Source organism: Streptopelia decaocto, assembly GCF_964273445.1.
Source record: "Streptopelia decaocto genome assembly, chromosome: 1".
NCBI classification, from domain to species: Eukaryota; Metazoa; Chordata; class Aves; order Columbiformes; family Columbidae; genus Streptopelia; species Streptopelia decaocto.
The window spans coordinates 148,067,339-148,088,572 of NC_138663.1; the positions used below are offsets into that span (position 1 = coordinate 148,067,339).

Here is a 21,234-nt window from a genome sequence, read left to right on the forward strand (position 1 = left end):
TTTGAATTATCATTTATGCTTTCCTATGTGTTTCCAGTCCTCAGTTATTGTTAACATTTGTACTTGTATGCTGTAATTCTAATCTATTTTGTCATTTTTAAAGTACTTCTTTGAATTGCCTGCCTTTTCTCATCATAAAAAGCCTGAAAATGTATCTTTAGTAATGGTGTCTCTGTTTGGGTTTCTTTGAATTAGTATTTGAGTGCATTGTGGGGATTTTGTTTCTAAAGAGTTTGGGAGCGGGGGAAATGGCACTTTTATTTCTGAGGGGATGCCACAAGTCATTAAGTCCATTGAAAAACTTTTGTTGAGCAGCCTAGCTAGGCTGATGCAGCTGGCTTTGTGGAAAAAAAAAGAGACCCACAACCAGTGTTGTTGCCTATTTGGGCTAATTTTGTTTCTGTTTCCTTTCTTTTTTTTTTTTTTTTATGACAGCAACATGGCAAATGCACTTGCAAACGCCATCTGCGAGCGCTGCAGAGGTGGCTTTGCCCCTGCTGAGAAAATTGTCAACAGCAATGGTGAGCTGTACCACGAGCAGTGCTTCGTCTGCGCCCAGTGCTTCCAGCAGTTCCCCGAAGGGCTCTTCTATGAGGTGAGTCCCTGTCTCACCCCCAGCCTCTGCCTTGTGCGTTCCTTCTCATACAAGAAGTAACTACAGGCAGGTCGATAGCTTAGGAAGTCCTGTGGAAAGAGTGGGGCTCTGAAAGGATATGCCTAATAGAGGGAGAAAAAGCAGAAATGTTTCTGTACCAATTTGGAGGACATCATTGGTGAGGCCACACCTCGAATTCTGTGTTCAGTTTTGGGTCCCCCACTACAAGAAAGACATTGAGGTGCTGGAGCAAGTTCAGAGAAGGGCAATGAGGCTGGTGAGGGGTCTGGAGCACAAGTCTGAGGAGCGGCTGAGGGAACTGGGGCTGTTCAGCCTGGAGAAAAGGAGGCTGAGGGGAGACCTTATCGCTCTCTGCAACCACCTGAAAGGAGGTTGTAGCATGGAGGGGGTTGGTCTCTTCTCCCCAGTAGCAAGCAAGAGAACAAGAAGAAACAGCCTCAAATTGTGCCAGGAGGGGTGGATATTAGGAAAAACTGATTCACAGAAAGGGTTGTCAAGCATTGGAACAGGCTGCCCAGGGAAGTGGTGGAGTCACCATTCCTGGAGGTGTTTAAAAGACACATAGATATAGTTCTTAGGGACATGGTTTAGTGCTAGAGTTAGGTTAATGGTTGTACTTGATGATCTTGAGGGTCTCTTCCAACCAAAATGATTCTTTAATTCTATAGCCTTATTTAAATGTGTAGCCTTATGTTATCAAAGGCGAGAAAAGAGCTGCTGGAGATTTGTCTCTCAGTGCAGACTTCTTCCCCTGAAGCCTGTGAAGACAGCCTAGGTATCACACCAGAAGTGTACAGAGGAAGCATACTTCTTAGAAGAGAACAGTCATCTGGAAGGAAACCCCAGCATCATGTAGTCCATCGGAGGTTTATTGCTGAGCTGAGTGAGGCCAACATGGCATGTGAAAAGTTGCTCAGGGAGGTGACCAATAAGTCAGCATGCTGAGATCAGGGTGTGCAGAGAGCCCAAACCAGATGGGGCCTATGTATGGTCAGCTCTAGGTTTAACAAATTGGAGCATTCAAAATCAGCTTTTCTTATACTCTTTCAAGGGTTAAAACCCTCTCTCACTTGTATTTCTCAGCCCAAGATAGGTTGCCCTCAGCTTAGATGGGTATCTTGATATTAGTGTCATTTTCTTTCACCTGTTGTGGGGATCCAGGATGTGGCTCAGCTATCTCAAGGACAAAGTGGCTTTAGTGAAAGCCTTAGACTGGTTCATAAACTAATGAAGTGACTGGTATAGGGAAGGGTAGATGATGCAAGACAGGGAATTATAGTTTGAGAGATAAGGTCCTGCTCCAGTAGCTTGAAGTCCAACATACAGTAGCAGTTGCAGGATTTATGTCATGCCATGATCTGGAAAGGAAGGTGAGCAAGTGTGTAAAAAGCACAGCGCTGTGCTCTTATATACTGTGTGCCATCTTTCTGGCAAGAGCACAGCAGTAGTATTTCTGATTTTACAGGACCATGTCGACAAGGAGAGGCTGAGGGAGGAGTGTGGATTGGAAAAGAGATGGCAAAGGGGATTCCTGGGGTTTGCTTTCTCGCATCTTGTTTGAGGATCAAAAGACTTTTCAGTGCTGTAGGGATAGTGTTGCACAAATTGTGGTAAATGAGCCACTAGTGTTCCCTAAGACATCAAAAGGTGAGCTGCAAGGCAGTAACAATTAAAAAGAAACAAAACAGAACACCCTCTAGATACTTACACATTACATTACAATTGTTAATATCTACTGAGCTGCTGCTGTCTTGCAGCTGTGGTAAGGAGTCCTGACATGTTAAGACCTGAGGCAAAAGTAGAGTGATACAAATGTTTTAAAACTAAAATCTTTGTAGCTATGTTAATAAAATTGTCTTAAAACAATAAAATGTAGTTTATTTACATAACAAGTACTTTATTCATCCTTTTCCTGACTCAAAAAACAGTGGGGCAACCCAGGGACCTCTTTCAGAAAGTTGAATGGTCCTTCGTTTAAGATAAAATTTTGAGAAATCCTGCTCTGGGCAGGCTGTACCTCCTAGCTCAGGGCTGTCAAACTCATTTTCACTGTATAAATGTAGGAGTAGTTACATTTATACAGTCTTAAAATTGCACTCGGCCCCTTGAAGGCACGCATGAGGCTGATGTGGCCCCAGGTGAACATGAGTCTGACACCCTTGTCCTAGAGGTTGGAGGAGGACCGCAATGGAAGGAAAGTCTTACCTTTGCACCTAATCCAGGAATATGACAGTATCTCTGTTGCTTACTATGGCCATGTCTGGATGTCCTTGGCAGGACCAAGTATCTTGGTGGTGTTTAGATATATTGGATGCAGGCACTTTGTTTCCTGCTGGTACCTTGTTGACATTCATATTAGTCTTTGAGCACTCTTACTGCAAAGTGATGCTCCCTGTTAAAGACAGTTTGTCAGAAGTGAGTGTCGATAGATTTTCCTGGGCATGAAAATAGCCCCGTGTACTAAACACATTTTGGTTAACACTGTTAGGGATTATTTTTTTTTTTCAGGCTGGATAGATGTTTTGTTCTGGAGAAATGTTACATAGAAAGTGGAAAGTTTCAATTAAGAATAGACACTTTTTGCCATAACTATTACAGAGGTAAAATAATTGTGGTGAGGATTAAATGAATACGTAAAGACTTGTGTGGGGGTTGAACCCTTCTATCACACTTCTGCCTCTAGTCTTTGTAGTGTCTACCACAAGATCTTGCAGTTTCTCTCCACACCAGCAAGTCTGTCTGTGGCTGCTAAAGAGAGGTATTTTTCACTCTGCTTGAGCCCTCTGACAGCCTTCAGGTGATAGCTCATACATCTTACTTGGCCTTCCTCCCTCATCTATACTGGCCTGTCCTGGGCATCTTCTAGAGAATGGGGAGGTCAGTAGATATCTGTGCTGTCCCAGCCCTTGTGCCTTTGCGGCTGTTTCAGATGGGAAATCTGCAGCAGGGCATTCTTCTCTATCTGTGCACCCCTTTAGGGGTTCTGTGCATGTCCTGTGCTGCCAGAATGGCTCTCACTTAGCCATGGTGGTCAGTGAGATGATTGCAGTGGAAAACTCCAACATGTTTCCTGGTGGTGCTGCTCAAAGGAGAAGGGGGGACAAAGGTACAGCTTGCTCGTCTTCGTTCCACACCTCTGTGCCAGAGGTGTGAGCATACGGGGTGATAGTGTTTGGGGGAGAGGGAGGGACAGCCCTAAGGAGGTAGAGGGTGAGCTTAGGTTGGCCAATGCTCAGGAGATGACTGACGGGACTTGAGGTGACCTTTATCACTGTCAAGAAAAAATGTCTGGAGAAGACAGGCAGAAAGGAGATCTTGCTCTGACTGGCTTAATGCACTCTTTGAGAAGATGGATGTGTTTGGAGGTGTGGCCAGGTAACGTGCTTTTCTGAGCATGTTCCCTGTGGGTAAACACAGACATTGTTGGTCACCCTGCATGAGTTTGTGTTTATTCTGTGCCTGGTTTAGCTAAGCTAGTGTTTTTTGGAAACAATCTCCAGCTCTGAGCAATGGGGAAGTCAAATATTCTTCCCCTTCTTATCGCAAGCCTTGCTGGGTTTCCCCAGTTAGTCATTAAGCTGCTTATCACGTTTGCCCTCAGACGCTGCTGTGATAAGCTTTCATGCTCTGCTCCATGGGGTGAAGGGGCCAAAACTAGTTTGGCCATGTGGGAAGAAGTTCTGATGCATGGGACATGTCGCCAAACTGTCTGTAGGGACCCCGACCAGCACAGCTCACTGTGGTCTGGCACCAGAGCTGAACCTCTTGCAGGCACAAGCAGTGCCGTGGTAGAGCAGTGCACCTCTGCAGCTGGGAGTTCGCACAGTGTAGCAGCAGGCATCAGCTGTGCCAGTCTAAAAATAAGTAATTCTGGAAAGAGAAGGACTTCCAGGATACTTTTTAAAGTTTTCCACATCTTTTTGATGTTTTTTTAGGCACTCGACCGAAACAGAAATTAGCACAAGTGCATGCCAGCAGAATTTCCAAACTCACCATGCTTGGCCATCAGATATGAAGCAGTAGCAATTCTGCTCTGCTTTTACTCCTCTGCCTGAAAGCCATGTATTCCCTAGAATTGCTGTTGCCAAGTCTTACAACAGGTAGCAGCACACAGTCCTGTACTAATAGCAGCAGAACAGCTGGCTTAAATGGAGAGCTTCAGAAGCAGCGTGCTCAGAGGGACGGGCTGGCCCCACTGCAATCGGTCAGCAGGCATTTCTTCCAAGAGGGTGCAGGAATGGCTCCTCCATACTAGAGGTTGCCTGTGTCTCCTACTGGGGAGTGTGGGCCCCTCGCCTTTAGATATGGAAGGTCTGGAGAGATGAGTCCTACCCCTGGTCCAGGTGCCCCTTAAGAGCCTTTTGCTGGGCACTTTCAGAAGCCGCCAAACCTGCTCTGCATTGTGCTGAGATCAGGGAGATGGAAGGACTTAGCGAGGTGCATCCCACAACAGAAGAAATACAGCAAAATCCTTATGGAGTACTCACGAAAGCTATAATTGAGGAATCTTTATTGTTGTTGTCATTATTCTATTATTATTATTATTATTATTATTATTATTATTATTATTATTATTATTGAATGGCACGTGACTTTTGATATTGCTGATGGTATTGCTTTCAGTTTTGGGTTTTTTTCCTAAGATGTTTATAATAACCTATAGGAAGATTAAAGGAACGTGCGGGTGTAATGCGCTTGTCAGAGTTGTTTCTATTCCAGTTGCACCTTGAGTGTTTTCTTAAAATGTTCTTCACCAGGAGCTGCCTTAGAGGACGGGTCTTTAAAGACTCAGGTTTTGTGCATGTCTTTCCACTAGGTTAGATAAAACCATGGAGATCAGCTGGAGGTTATGTCATGGTGAAATGTTCTGTGCAGAGCCATTTAATGTATGGCCCTCCAGCATACAACAGTCAAATGACCTGGCTTTTTAAAATATGTGCTGTGGGATTTATTGTAGAAGCTCAAGGCTTTCTCTGGTGGATGAACTGCTGGGTCATCCACAAGAGGTAGCGCAAATGAGCCAAGAATGTTGAAAATATAAACAAGACTGAATGGTAACTAACCTGTCTGATGCATATCACAGGAGTAGAAAACCCATTTGGTTTGCCCAGCTCAACATGTGGTGGTTCTGAAATCCAAGAAAACCTATGCATCTCCCATTGGACCGCTTGTTTACACAAAACAGGAAGCTTGTGGATTTTTTTCAGTTAAAAAGTATTTTATTGAGCAGGAAGCAAGTACAATTCTCAATGGACCAATAATTTCCCTTGCTCTTTGAGACAGTAATAGTCCTCTGACTCTCTTTTTTTAAAAAAAAAAAAGCTGCAATTTAAAAAGTCATCTATTTTAGAGTATTACACTGGAAAAACACTTGATAAATTGCTAGCAGACTTCTGAACGAGTCTGTATTGAGCATGTCTTTGTGTTCCTAGTAGGTGCAGTTCAGGTTTGACGCAGGAATTGAATTTCTGATCTCAAGTATCCAGTGACTTCTGGAGTATTTAATTAGATTCCCATCCTGCCAGTGGCTCTGTATATTGCACGAGTAATTACTATACTTATATTGTATTTGATCCATGGAATTTCCTAGTATAAAACAGGTAATCTTGAAGCACCTTGCTGTATTTTCTGTCTGTGCACCAAAATTTAATTTTTGGGTAGTTATTTTATGCGATTCACTTTGTTTTGTGTTAGACCCAGTAAAAAGAAAGGAATGGGGTTTCCTGCTATCTCCTTTTTTCCAGTGTTTCAACACAAGACACTCAAACATTTCGTAGCATACCTAATATTGTCTGTCTGGTTTTGACATGCTAGTTGGCATGTGTCTCTAGTAATGATGTGCCTAAAGGTATGTAAACATTTCCTTTCATTTCAGGACATACTCGCCTACATGTTTTTACATATTTTCCAGCTAAGTTTCTAATGCAGTGCTGTAGTACTTCTTTTTTTTTCTTTTTTTTTTTCTGTGCAAGCTTGAACTGTAGCTGAACTTCTCTAAGCTGTGAAAAAATTCAGATCCAAATCCAAATCCCTTAAGATTGGTTCCCTGTTTCATCAGGTCAATATAGTGAACTTTGTCCCTTAAAATTTGGACTCAATGAGCTTAAGAATCTTTTCAAACCTAAGTGATTCTATGATTCTGTGAAAGAAGCATCATGAAGGAGAAATCTTATTTCCCTTCATGTTTTGTCTGTACTGCTTCATAAATTGCTAAAATTTCTGTTCCTGAGTGTTCCACCTCCCCCTGTACTTACGTCCCCCAGCTTGCTGGGTCATTCTTGCAGGAAATGTAGAGTGGAGAAGAGATCAAATGGGTTCAAGGAAAATGCTTCCCCTCAGGAAAGGTTTTTATGAGCTATTTTCCTGCCTGGAATTCTCTCAGTTGCATCAGAGTTTCAGCAGTTTGTCAGAAATTCAGATGTCTGTTGCAATGTAAATGGGTGTTGGAAAATGCCTTACACCCTCAGCTGTATTAGAGGAATGGCGTGCTATTAATGCTACGTACTAACTAGTAGCTGAATTAAGGTGGGTGGATTTAATGCCTAGCACATAGTCTGTTTTTTTTTGTGCAGCCCCTCATGTTTTACCACCTAATTGCATCTGGAAACAAACTGGTATGTTACAGCATTTATGTTAAGGGCATGCTCCTCGTCCCTCTAACGCTCAGATTTTTTTTCCATTTGCAGTTTGAAGGGAGGAAGTACTGCGAACATGATTTTCAAATGCTTTTTGCCCCTTGCTGCCATCAATGCGGTAAGTTTTACTTCAAGATTAAACACTTCACACTGCTCACAAGTGGGAATGTCACTGGGAGAAGACGTGCAACCCTTGTATATGTTCTTGGGGAGGTGGCCCTGTGCAGTTGAGCATCTAAACTTCCAGAATGAACTGGACTTCAGAGAAGCTGGAGAGCTGCTTTTCCTAGAGGTCATCAAACAATAGGATTAAAAAAAAAAAGTTTCCTTTATTTGTAGAGTAATCAGTTTAGCTGTTGATCCAGCGATCCAATGAACAGGCCATTCATGACTCCTGATTATATATATCTATACATCTGCATGTACTCATATTTGGCCCTTCTCATGCAGCTGAAAACGTGCAACAAGTCTTTGTCATCTGCTTTGACTATTGTAACCCACCTGTGCTGTCCTACTCCCCAGAAGTGGGGACAGTCTTCATCATCTAGTGTTGTAATCAAATGATCATCAGCTGGTCCCCCATTGTATTTTTGAAACAAATATCTTTAAGGCTTCAGCAGCTCACGTCCAACTTACATAACACTGAGGGCTGCTTTTTACTGCTTTTTATTTGCCACTCTTGATGTAAATGCTTGCGTGTCTGCTGTGTTGTAATCATTTGCATGTTTTTTCCCCCCTGTGTGTAACACACCGTGCTTGGGCAGGGCTGGGAAGTGATTACTTGACTGTTACTTAACCTGGTCTGGAAGCTCTTGTGTTTCTGTGCCACCTTGGCAAGGCACTGCGGCTTTCACTTATCTCAGTGAGGCCTTTCCCAATGCAGACAAAACTGAGAGAGAAAGAATTAGATGTTATGGACCTTTTAATTTAAAGCTGCAGATGTGAACGAGCAGGGGAAGAGGAAGAAGTGGGTCAATGGCGATTTGTGAGGAGCTATGCTGCCTATCTCCAGGATTTCTCCTGCCCAGGCAGCACAGCTCCCACTGCTCCTGCCCTGGCTTCTTGTAGGGCAAGCTCCCGTCAAACCTCATCAAGGTCCTGTGCAGAGCTGGGCTTTGCCACTGCTTGGATTTAGTGCGCACAGCCAAAATCAACAGGGCTATTGTCAGCGATGAGGCCTCAAGCATTCCTGACATTTCTGGAGTCTGTCGGGGTTTATTCTTGGAAAGCCGCGGCTTCATGGGAACGCCACAGAGTCGCATGCTGGATGTTATCATCCACATCGGTTACCTGCCCCATCACTCCCCGTTGGCAGCTGTTTGAGTTGTACGTTCTCCAAAGCCAGGACTCATCCTCCCACAGCACTGGGAAGCTGAGCTCCCAACACATTTTATGCAGAGCCTTTGCGCTGCTTAGGGGCCTTGGTCACACCGTCCACATGGAGAACAACTGAATCATGTGTGTGGTAGACATGGCTCCACTGTCTGTGCTGTACAGTCACACAGTGCATGCAAAACAGTGGTTCTCACACTATTTTTTTTAATGCCTCACAGAACAGGACTCCTCATGGTGTGTCAGAAGTTGTGTGTGTTAGATGGGCTTTTCTGCAGCTTCGCTGCACCTTTTTATTTCAATTCTGTGGGGTTTTTTTGCAGGAGCCACCCAAGCTCAGTTCTGTTGTGCTTTGAGCACAGAGCCCCTTCAAGGCCTGATCCTAGTGGAGTAGAAACCACTGCTACTTACGTGACAAGTTAAAATTGTCATCTTCTAAAAGAAGAGAAGAAGAAAGGTGATGAGGACACAAGAAAGCCATATTATATAAAGAACTCCATATATTTCTTAGCAGCTTAAGAACAGATAAGTAAAAACATGGAAGCAATTGAAACAGGATGATTGCTGAGAGACGGTGGAGTATGCATATAGAAGGGCCTGTATGTAAAGAACAGAAGGTGTTCCATCAACAAGGACATTTTCTTCTGACCCACAGCAAAAAAAGACAAGCCAAATTCCAGAGTTTAGAACCAAAGCTGTGACACTGAAAGCAGATCTGGGGGGAGGAAGAGAATGATGACATTGTAGCAATTCAGTCGTGAATTGCTTTTAACTTTGTCTAGTGTGGTATTTTATATCCTGGTGTTGTGTTTCTTACAGGTGAGTTCATTATTGGTCGTGTTATTAAAGCTATGAACAATAGCTGGCATCCAGAGTGCTTCTGCTGTGATATCTGTCAACAAGTATTGGCTGATATTGGATTTGTCAAGAATGCCGGCAGGTAGATGTTCACCCTTCCTTCTGTTACTCATCATGAATAAAGTGAACTAAGCGGGGGGACTGAGATGCTTTGGTTCCTGACACTTTCTAGCTGAGGTGGAGCAACTGAAGCATCTTTTGTGGGGAAAAGATCTAAGCCAGGGGTGTATAAATGTAGGAGTAGTTACATTTATACAGTCCTAAAATTACATTCGGCCCTTTGAAGGCAACTGCAAGGCTGATGTGGTCCCCAGTGAAAATGAGTTTGACACCCCTCGTCTAAGTGCATTACAAAGCTAAGAATGGGTATCTTAAAATATACTCTTAAAATATTACAAGTTTACCTACTTCAACAACAGATTTGTCAGCAAACATTCTTTACCTGGTGACATTTAAAAGCCATAATAAGGGAGAAAACATTCAGATACAGAAGCATTGTCTTTGTTTTTTTTAATATCAGTTTTTACTTTATTTTCCAACTTGGGGTTCCAATTTTGGTCTAGTTTAGCACCTTAGTTATTAATAATTTCTTTAAGTTTAGTGGGATCCTTCACAGAGTAGGATATTTTTTACCAGCTGTAATCAGAAGAGTGTTTTACAAGGGCCATTGGCTTCATATGTATAATATGATCTACATAGTTATCTACAAAATTAGGACCTGTGCACTCATCCAGCTTCCAGTCTAAATTTTTAAGATTTTGAGAGTAAAACATTCAGCATTGAGAATCTATAGCAAACTTTGTTTTCTGTGTTTCAACACAGCTTAAACTCAAATAAGCCGAAGAAATTATACTCCTGCGGTGACAGAAAATAAAGTGATCACCCTGCCTCTTCTGAACTTGGTTGATCTAGCAAGGAAATTTTTTAAGGAGTATTTTCCCTCCAGAAAGGGCTGATTGAAATGAGGTTCTAATAGTTTTTTGCTTCATATTTTGCCCTTTAGTACCTGGTACCAGTATTTAACCTCTCTTTTTTATGCTGTTTCAGGCATCTCTGCCGTCCTTGCCATAACAGGGAAAAAGCCAGAGGCCTGGGAAAGTACATTTGCCAGAAGTGTCATGCCATTATTGATGAACAGCCTCTCATATTCAAAAACGATCCTTATCACCCTGATCACTTCAACTGTGCAAACTGCGGGTAACTTGAGTTCTACACAGGAAACCAGGAAAATGCTGGGTTTATTTTCTTCATCAATATACATGTTAAAGTGAAAACCTGCCCTGTACAACTGGCAACAAGGGGGGCCGGTTTGGGTGCCTTGCAGCCAGATGTGTGTTGCTGCTTTTAGGGTGCTGGAGTTGGGCCTTTAGTTCAAATGACAGCTGAGCTGTTGGGGAGTAATGAAAGGTTTGGGCTCTGCAGGGCAAGGTGGTACCTTGGGAAATGTGGACACAGATAATGGTTTCTGTAGTAGTGAAATGATATCTTGTTATTCTGTTAGGAGAGGAAGAAAAGCAGTCTTCTTTGGCTGCTCAAGTTACTATCTTGCCTGTGTTATTTCTTTTTAGATGAGTGGCATGCAAAACTTATTCTCTTCCTTTAAGGCCTATACATTTCTTAGAAACTTTCTCCCGCCTCATTTTATCAGCCTTTGCAACTGTAGTACATGAAGCTGCACATTGCTACATCCTGCACTGATGCAGAGATCAGGGGACATTGTAGGATATAGCAGAGAATTTTAGTTGTTTATTTCTGGTGAAAAGGAAGCTATCATCCATCTAAACACAAAGAGAAACTTATTTACTTTGAGGGTGCCAGAGCACTGGAACAGGCTGCCTAGAGAGGTTGTGGAGTCTCCTTCTCTGGAGACATTCAAGACCTGCCTGGACACATTCCTGTGTGATCTGCTCTGGGTGAACCTGCTTTAGCAGTTGGGTTGGACTGGATGATCTCCAGAGATCCATTCCAACCCCAACCATTCTGTGACTCTGTGATCATTTCAGTGCCATAGCAAAGGCTGATTGAAATAACGTGGTGTTGTGTCAGTGGCAACCACTTGTGAGTACAATAGCATTTAAAGTTTAGCTGATCTAAGTATTCCAACCACGCAAATTACTAAAAAGTAGAGTGTATGAGATTCTGCAATTGGCAATGAATAAGCATAGCCAGCTCATATAGGTCTGTAGTTTTCTTTCTCTGAAGTTTGATACAACAGGGAAAATGTACCTAGAGGTAGAGGAATACATTTTACTTTCAGTTACAGTTATGCAAATCTAAAATAAACTGGTGATAAGTGTGCCAGACTATAAGCCAAACATAGCTATGGATTGCACACACACATTTGTGCTACATAACCTGAATGCAGAATGACAATAGCTCAGTAGCTGTTCTCAGAGAGATGTAGTGCATCTCTCTTAGCAGCTTCTTCTCAATTTACTGTGGACTTGATCAGTCCTGAACTGTGTTGAACTGTGTCATATTTGATGATGCTGCATTACTGTAGTACAAATACGATTCCATAAACAAATGCTAATTCTTTTTTCTTTTCAACTCTGAAGAGTTGACATTGTTCAGTGGCTTTATTCATGCTCTCAATTCATTAACTTTTGAACAGGAAGGAACTTACTGCTGATGCTCGTGAGTTGAAGGGAGAATTATACTGCTTACCCTGCCATGACAAAATGGGTGTCCCCATCTGTGGGGCATGTAGAAGACCAATTGAAGGTCGGGTGGTGAATGCTATGGGCAAACAATGGCATGTGGAGGTAAACATCAGATAATACATTTTCTTTTCCAAACATAAATACTAACATACTTATCTGGGATTTTGCGATCAGTTTCAATGAAAGAATTAGCAAAGTATTCAGCAGTGATTGGTAAACGCCTTCTCCTAATCCCATCCTCAACCTTCTTGTGGCTGGTGTTCCACTGTGAAATGGGAGTTATCTCCTACCTTACAGAGAGCTTTGACTGTGAAGCTGAAATCAGTAATCAGACGAGGCACTATGAGGTCCTTACAGAAGAAAATTTCAGAGTGAAAGACAGTACATGTGGAAAGGCAGTAAAATTCTGTGGCAACCATAATATTACTGAGCATCATAACACCCTTATGCCTTCCAGAGTCACCTGCCATGTAAATACCTCTAAAGCACTTTATGTGAGGGTTCGCATTTCAAGGCCATGTAGAAGATTTAGGAAGATAAACAGTCTATTCCTTTTGTTGTTTTGAAAATCTCCTTCAGCAAACATATTCACAGGAGTCTAATGTTGGTGCAATGATTTAAAGTCTCTCCATTCTGCTAACTAATAACATCAGAATCTCTTTGCTTGATTTATATTTTTTGGTAACTTTTGGATTGAAATGTTGAAGACATTAAAAGGAGCATTATTTTAATGTCTAAATGTAGAAACAAAAAAAATTAACTCTCCTTTTCAAGATGGCACAGCTAGCTCAGTAGACCTCAGTTATGTTCAGTACTGGGCTTGGTTGGTTTGCTTTCCAGAAAAAAAATACCATTACTTCCAAGTAATCCAAAATAATGTATGCAATTTTCTTTGTAGCATTTTGTTTGTGCAAAATGTGAAAAGCCATTCCTGGGTCATCGTCATTATGAGAGAAAAGGCTTGGCATATTGTGAAACCCACTACAATCAGGTAAGACTGCATATTTCATAAAATGGTGTTAATTGGTAAACTCATGAATTGGTTTTATTAGGTAGAGATGGAAAACCATGGACATTCTTCTGTTTTCTTATAGGCACCTGTGGGTGTAAGGCCAATTAGTCAATGTTCAGTGGCAATTAATTTATACGGATTTCTCTATATGCTGGTCTGTTGCTGAGAAAGAAAACTGGAGGTATTTCACAAAGTCTAGCCAGGACAATCAGTATCAAGTTGTGCAAGCTTGGTGGTCCTTAAGTAGAGCTGTTACCAACTTTTACTTGTCTATGAGATCAGAGCAGCTAATGACATTGAGAAAGACACTGAGGTGCCAGAGCAAGTTCAGAGAAGAGTAACGAAGCTGGTGAAGAGTCTGGAGCACAAGTCCTATGAGGGGAGGCTGAGGGAACTGGGGCTGTTCAGCCTGGAGAAAAGGAGGCTGAGGGGAGATCTTATCTCTCTCTGCAACCACCTGAAAGGAGGTTGTAGCATGGAGGGGCTTGGTCTCTTCTCCCGAGTAACAAGTGACAGGACAAGAAGAAATGGCCTCAAGTTGTGCCAGGAGAGCTTTAGATTGGATATTAGGAAAAAATTATTCACAGAAAGGGTTGTCAGGCATTGGAACAGGCTGCCCAGGGAAGTGGTAAAGTCACCATTCCTGGAGGTGTTTAAAAGATGTGTAGATGACATTCCTAGGGACATGGCTTAGAGGCAGACTTGGCAGTGACAGGTTATCGGCTGGACTCAATGATCTTAAAGGTCTTTCCCAACCAAAATGATTCTATGATTCTGTGGCACCCAATTTTTCCCAAGAAGCTAAAGGAGATTTGCCACTCAGTAGCTGCGGTTTGAGACGAGACCCTAGTGAGTACTGTGGTTTTCCCTACAGCTGCTACTCTAAGATGAATGTGTGTTAACAACAGCTGCATCACCCAGCTCATTCATTAGGTTGCGGAAGACTGCAGACTGAATTTGTCAGAGGACACCACCTAGTGACCACTTGCATTTATATAGGAGTAATATCGCATGGTACCATCTCTCTCCAGACTCCCTTAATTGTGCAGTCCAGCACCACCACCGTATAGACCTTTTTTATTTGGAAGCAATCTGCATTGTGTCACGTCCACCTCTTTGCTTGTATAAATACAAGATTAGGGGTTACAGCTGGGAGTTGTAAGGCATCTGCTAATTACAGACAGATTCTTAATTTGTCAGTGATGAGGGGCAGATGATTGAGATGTTGCTGGCATACTTGTAGACAATAAATGCCATGACATGAGTAGTCATAGTGTTGCAGCCATAATGGGGCAAGTACATGGACCAGACAGGAGTTGTATGTAGTGTGCATATCTTCTTACTGGGTTAACTACTAAACTTAGAAAAAAGACACATGAATTTTTAGGCACTTCTTAATTGTTGTGTTGTGGACAAATGTTAAGCCTGGAAATAGAATAAATTATTTGTGGCATATTTTTTTTTTTTTAATAAAAATAACATTTCCCTACAGTTTTTACCAGAAAGAGCAATATGTTGTTCTAGTCATGCATGTAAGTTCAAACGTTAAATTGGCTGATTAGTAATATTGTGTATGTGACACCGATTGCTGTATTTCAGATGCTCAGGATTAGAGAAATGTTAAAACAAAATCATATTTGCAGAGGATCAAACAGATGTAAACAAATGTTTTTGTCTGTAATATTATAAAGATGTTTTGTCAGAACATGATGCAAAACACATTTGGAAAACCAAACCAAATTTGCCAGCATTCTCTTTATTTTACTGAAATAAATAGGAAAGCTATTGTGCCCATCAGCTGAAATATAGTTATTTTGTTAGTCTCAATAAAATCATTACATTAACAATTATTTACTTCTCTTTCCTTTTCAGCTATTTGGTGATGTTTGCTTCCATTGCAACCGTGTGATTGAAGGAGATGGTAAGCACTTTTGTAACTGTTTCCTCTATGTTCCTTTCTGATGGAAGTTCTCTTTATAAGTGGAAGTAAGGGAAAAGCAGCCTCCTGTTGAATCGTTGATTGCTCTCATTTAAACAAAACCAACCATTCTCTTAATCAGAAATTAGGCTAGAGCTGATTAGTCAGAGACCAAATGGTAAGAAAGCCTTACAGTGAGGGTTTCATTATCGTAGAAGACCACCCAGGGGCTGAAGGGAACTGTGGCCAACTGGAAACCCCTTAGTGAGATGCAAAGGCCATGGATGCTGTGAGATGCAAAGGCCATGGATGCTGTGAGATGCACTGGGGTGGCTTCCTGCTGCACCAGCTTCAAACAAGAACACATGCCAGGGCAAGGATGACCACATGGGCATCTCCTCAAAGGAATTTAGGGGTCATGAACCAAATTTGAAAGTACTTAAATAGTGAAAAATGTGGGTGGGCACCCAGATGAATTTTTTTTTTTAGGTGCCTAGTTTCCATTATTTCGGTTTGGTTCCTAGAAATATTTACCTGTCTATCACAGGCACCCATCTTTTAAAAATCTAGGCTGATAATAATATCACAAACCCAAGAAAGATTGTATTTGGAAAAATGTGTCCTATAAATGCAGAACTGGAAGCAAGTGGTTTAAGTTTAGAGGGTTTTTTGAGGCGGGGAGGGTGGGAAGTGTTTTGGATGGGTTTTTTTCGGACAACCATGATAAAATGCCAAAAAGAAAATTATTCTACCTGAAATAGCGCAACATTATTATGTGCCTGTTTACCCCTGCCTGAAGTAAATACCGTAATACCAGTGTTATCTTCACCTAAGCCAAAGCCCGTAGCAAAGTAGGAGGAAGCCTCTAGTGTGTAAAAAGAGACGTAAACTAGTTTACAGTCATGTAACTACCGGGTGAGACCTACATTCCAGTGATGTGGTTTCCCCACATTGTCTGGACCGGACTATACCTGCAGAGCTACAATCCAAAATGCTTTGGAGGAAACACTGTCCTCCTTTTCCATAAAATCCTACTAGAATGAGCAGAACTGGATCTTGAGGTGAATGAAAATATTCAGATAACTACATCTCTGTGTGTTTCTAACTCTTCACCCTGTAATCTGACACCCATATTGTGTATTTTGGTCTCTGAACTGAACAGAATATAGTGTAATGCAGTAATTTCTTTATTTTCAATGTACATCATCAGTTACATTTCTTCTTGCATTTCTGCACACAAATTTGACACTGCTGTCACAAATTTTAAGTATCTAGTATTGATCTTTCTGGTGAAACAAACATCTGTGGCAGCACTTTTTTAGGAGGGTGTCTATGACTGTATTGCAGAGGTTGCTTGGGAGCATAAACTTTCTTTTAAATAGTATTATTTTGGCAAGCAATGGAATAATTATGCATCTGTGGACATGCTTGTCCCATAGTACAGGAAAAAAAGCTCTGCATAACAATGCTCTAGTTTGGTTGTTGTTGAAAAATGTATTTCATGAGAAAACCATTGTCCTGCATCTTCTAACTCAGATTAGAAGAGAGGCAAATTGTGTCAGGAAAAAGTGGGAAGGTAAATTGAAAGAGAGGAAGATATAGAGAACAGAGAAAACAGTTATGTTCTCTCCAAAGCAAAGAATAAATATACATCCAAGTTTGTCTTGATCAAGTAATTTATCCCTCAAGTCCATTATTTTTTTCTCCTTGGTAGTGCTGTTTTACGAGCAGCGTCCTGACTGCTGGCTTCACTTTATTTCCTTTGGCTGGGCAAGCGCTCCTGTCAATGGCTCTGCAGCCTGAACAGGAGCTGAGAGATGACACTGAGTGAAAACATAAACCACCTACTTGCTGGATGGCTATTCAGCTGTCATAGTCTCCTGATTAAGTTGGAAATACGGCCTCATAAAGCAGTTGCCTGAGGTCAGCATGCTGTGAGGTGGAAGCAGGCAACAGGAGGCAGAAATGGTTAAACTGGTCTTTCTGGTGAACACAGCGTTGTATGTCTCCTCAGAGACAGTTTTGTCAATGCTTCGTAGCCCTGCTGTGCTACACTCACATGTGCCTTCCCAGTCTTGCCACATTACTGTTATAGAATCACAGAATGGTTGGGGTTGGAAGTGACCTCTGGAGATCATCCAGTCCAACCCACCTGCTAAAGCAGGTTCTCCCAGAGCAGATCACGCAGGCATGTGTCCAGGTGGGTTTTGAATGTCTCCAGAGAAGGAGACTCCACAGGAGGAGACTCTCTTGGGCAGCCTGTTCCAGTGCTCTGGCACCCTCAAAGTAAAGAAGTTTCTCCTCATAGTCAGATGGAACCTCCAATGCTTCAGTCTGTGTCTGTTGCCCCTCATCGCTGGGCACCACTGAAAGGAGTCTGGCCCCATCCTCTTGACATCCACCCTTCAGATGTTTGTAAGCATTGATAACCTCGCCCCTCAGGATGGTCCATAATACTTGGGACAAAAATCAAATGACTGTTCTTCATGTCTCATGAGCTTAAAATTTTTGTAATACCTTTTTTTTTCTTGTCTGCAATGCTAATGATTTCTTTTTTTTTCCCCCATCGCCCTAGTTGTGTCTGCTCTGAATAAGGCATGGTGTGTGCACTGTTTCGCTTGTTCAACTTGCAACACTAAGTTAACACTCAAGTAAGTTTACCGATAAGTGTGATGCCTTCAAAACATATCAGTGGTTATCTTTGAAGTGTTGCTGTAGTGTAACTGTGATGGTATGAAAAACATACAAGCAGCACTAAGAAAATATGTGCATCTTTCTTCCTCTTGCTCCACTTACTAATTTACATCTCTTTTAGCTATGTATTCAGGTCTTCTTTCAGTCTTCTTAACTCTTCTCCGTTTCTGTCCTTTATTTTTTCTGTGTTTAACTCTAAAGGGATAAGTTTGTTGAAATTGATCTAAAACCTGTCTGCAAACACTGTTATGAGAAAATGCCAGAAGAATTTAAGCGGCGACTTGCCAAACGGGAACGTGAAGCAAAGGATAAAGAGAAGCAGAAAAAGAAAAAGCCAATCTGTTTGTAAACTTTTTTTCCTTCTCACCACCACCTCTGCTCCTTTCTTCTTTGGTCAGTTCTAAGGATGCTTTTATTTTCAGTTATTGCATGAATTTATGCCAATCAAAACCAAAATATTTTTCACACAACTGCAAGTTCAACATTAAGTTGTTATTCTGTTATCTTATGTTTAGTCTCTTTAGCTCTGCAGTTAGGTTTGAAAGCCTTTTCAAATGACAGTTAATAAATATGGACGTTTGGGTAAAAACTGCATAACTCACTCAACAGGGTACTGTAATTACTCTTTACAATATATAACCTTGTGAAAGTAACTTCATATTTCTATGTATAAGTTGCAGTTGTGATCTTCTGCTTGTGCAGATTTAATTTAATAGGATACTTTTTTTTTTTTTCCCCCCACTATCCCTGCTGCTAAAACTTTGTCTGGTTTTTGCTTTGTTGTTTTAGGAACAAATTTGTTGAGTTTGATATGAAGCCTGTCTGCAAAAAGTGTTACGAGAAGTTTCCTCTAGAGCTGAAGAAAAGACTGAAGAAACTAGCTGAAACTTTGGGAAGGAAGTAAAGGCTTCAGCTGGTCCCCTTCCTTTGTGAAAATCTTATATATATTACTGGGTGGGAGGGGTGCTGCTTTGAGTCTGCGATCAGACAACAAATTATGATGTGTGCCTTTTATCAAATCAAAATATCTTAAGATTTTCTGTTCTCTGTCCATGTACATTTATGCTTATTTGTTGATAAGCAGACCATACTTCCAAACTAAATTAAATACCAGCTCACCTGAAAGGTTTTTGACCCTTTTAATGCAGCTGAACTGATGCAAGTGGCCCATTCTGCACAGTAATCTCTGCGGGAATTTACAGACAGAAAATTTGCTTGTGAATACCTGCAAAAACAAACTGTGCAAGTGTGTCCAACTTTAGGACCATCTATTGTCATTTATATTCATTAAAGTATTAGCCTTCAAATTAAGCATGTACACAAAACTTGCCCAAGTCAAGTGACTTGGGCAAGAAACCAACATACTTCAGCTTGTGGAAAAAGTGACACTTGGATTTCAGGCCAAGTGGTTTCACTAAAGGATCTTTCTTTGAGGTGGTTTGAAGAGTATCAGACTTCTACATACAGCCACTGTACAAATGACCTGCTTCTGATAGATTATGCTTACATGATGAATCTTCGTACATCTGGCTTAGCATGAAATATCTATATAAAATATATATTCCTGGTGCAAGAAACGAGCATACTCAGAACTACTTGAACTTTGCTATATTCCACTCAAAATAACACATTAACTTTTATATATGCTTTTGCATTCTATTTACTTTTTGTGCCTTATTCTGCTGGACCATACATAACAGTGTTCCATTAAATATATATATATATATAGTTTTATTTTTTATTTCATATTTTTATGCAGAAACCATATACAAGGTATTTTCAAAAGATAACATACTTTGCCTTAACTATACAGGATGCGAGAACTATTTTGTTTCAAATGTGAATACCTGAGCTTAAAATTTAGCTTCTGGACTTCACTAAGTTGCAGAACAATACTGAAAATGCGTATTTCAATTAACTGGCAATGTTACTTTTACACCTATGAGTGTAAATATACAAGGTTTGATCCTGCTAGGATCTATTTGTTTAGCCAAGAACTGAGCTCACAAATCATCAGAACTCTTTATAACATACATTTAATTGTTTTATACTATTGACTTCTGTCCATGCAATTCTGTTTTATTTTTTCCTTTCTTATAGAAAATAGTTACTTAGAACTTCTTGATGGTACTACATTATGAAGTATGCAAACTTTTTTTTAATTAGTGACTTAGACAGATTTTATGTAATTACATTTTAGGAAGCAAAATGTTCTTTCCTGTTAATGAAAAATTAGTTGCTCCAAAATATCTGCTTTCCAATGTCATCAATAAAGGCTATGTTATTAAACCTTGTATCACCTCTCTTAAATGACTGCTTGAGAAGGGTGGGAAGGCAACTAGACTCTCTCGGTTCCCCATGCTTTTACGTGTGATTCTATGTAAATACTTCCTCTGTATCCTGATTTAAAGAAGACATATGCCTTTCCGAAGTATCCCGCTGCTTAGGCTCATGAAAGAAACCACAGTTTGTTTCATAAAGAACAACTTGATTCATCTGGATATCTTCTGAATTGGCAGAGTCACTAGGTTTTCCTATAGAAAACAGGCGTTTAAGTGTATGAGTGTAAAACATACACCTTTCTATCTTTTTCTCTTCCTTTCACTGTAATGAAACTGTCACCCCAAACTTCCAATTTAATGTTAGGTAGGGTACTTTTTTACTGTTTTATTCTACGTAGTTATTGAATGCTTGTGATGGATGCACTTGACCCACCCCCACCAGCCAAACAAGCAGCAGTTTGGTCCAAGTTCTAGAGGAGGGAAAGGCCTGAGCTGTAGCCAGGCCAAGATTTTTTGGGAAAGCCACAAGGAAGCAGAACTGCAACTGAACGCTGATGAGTTGTGGGTGCAAGGAATCTCATGCAGACCTTTCCCACTGTATGCAATTTGACTGTGAGTCAACCACTTTATTCTATAAATATGACAGTGTGAGTGAGCCTACTTTGAGCTCTCTCTGCTAAATAAGATGGCTGTATGGTGATGGATTTACTACTCACACACCTGTGGATGAGCCCAATCTCAGTTTCATATTAATCATTTAGCATGTAAAGAGAAGTAAATGCATAGTAAATGCATTAGAAGTAATAGAAGTAAATGCATAGGGAATATAAAGAATCATCGAGAAGTATAAAGTTGTGTGATTTTTAATATACTCTCTGCTTCATGTTACTTAGTAAGCTGGATTTGCTGAAAACTTAAGCTGTAAAGTACTGCTCATATTTACCAAAAACAACTACACTGAACACTTGCAAGACAAGGCCTGTTTTACACTTCACTGAGAAAAAAAAGATTTATTCAGACAAAACAGCACCTACAAGGCTATGGACTATAAACAATGTCTACAGCTAAACAAAACAAAGGTATATATGAGATCAGTGACAAAGGTCCAATGAGAAGCAAGAAGACTCCAAAGTGAAATATTGCTATTGGACTGAATTGTGGTATGAATGGTTTGTGAAAGATAAAAGTCTGTGGTTTTCTAGGCTCAGGTGGGACCTCTGCGCA

The 21,234-nt window shown here is 40.9% G+C and overlaps 1 protein-coding gene across 10 annotated transcripts in view; it reads left to right on the forward strand.

The window, feature by feature from the left end:
* The window catches only part of LIMS1 (LIM zinc finger domain containing 1), a 79,508-nt gene extending 59,486 nt beyond the window's left edge, over positions 1-20,022 (forward strand). For 8 of the 10 annotated variants that reach the window (XM_082069535.1, XM_082069540.1, XM_082069537.1 and 5 more), the window contains exons 2-10: positions 436-595; positions 7,303-7,369; positions 9,403-9,523; positions 10,489-10,638; positions 12,056-12,206; positions 13,003-13,095; positions 14,989-15,037; positions 17,610-17,685; positions 18,518-20,022. In XM_082069535.1, the coding sequence (XP_081925661.1) occupies positions 436-595; positions 7,303-7,369; positions 9,403-9,523; positions 10,489-10,638; positions 12,056-12,206; positions 13,003-13,095; positions 14,989-15,037; positions 17,610-17,685; positions 18,518-18,632 (982 nt within the window). In that variant the 3' untranslated portion in view covers positions 18,633-20,022. Of the gene's footprint in view, positions 1-435; positions 596-7,302; positions 7,370-9,402; positions 9,524-10,488; positions 10,639-12,055; positions 12,207-13,002; positions 13,096-14,988; positions 15,038-17,609; positions 17,686-17,929; positions 18,240-18,517 lie in introns of those variants that run through there. The other 2 variants (XM_082069533.1, XM_082069541.1) reach the window with 2 other exon arrangements.
* Positions 20,023-21,234: the final 1,212 nt, after the last annotated feature.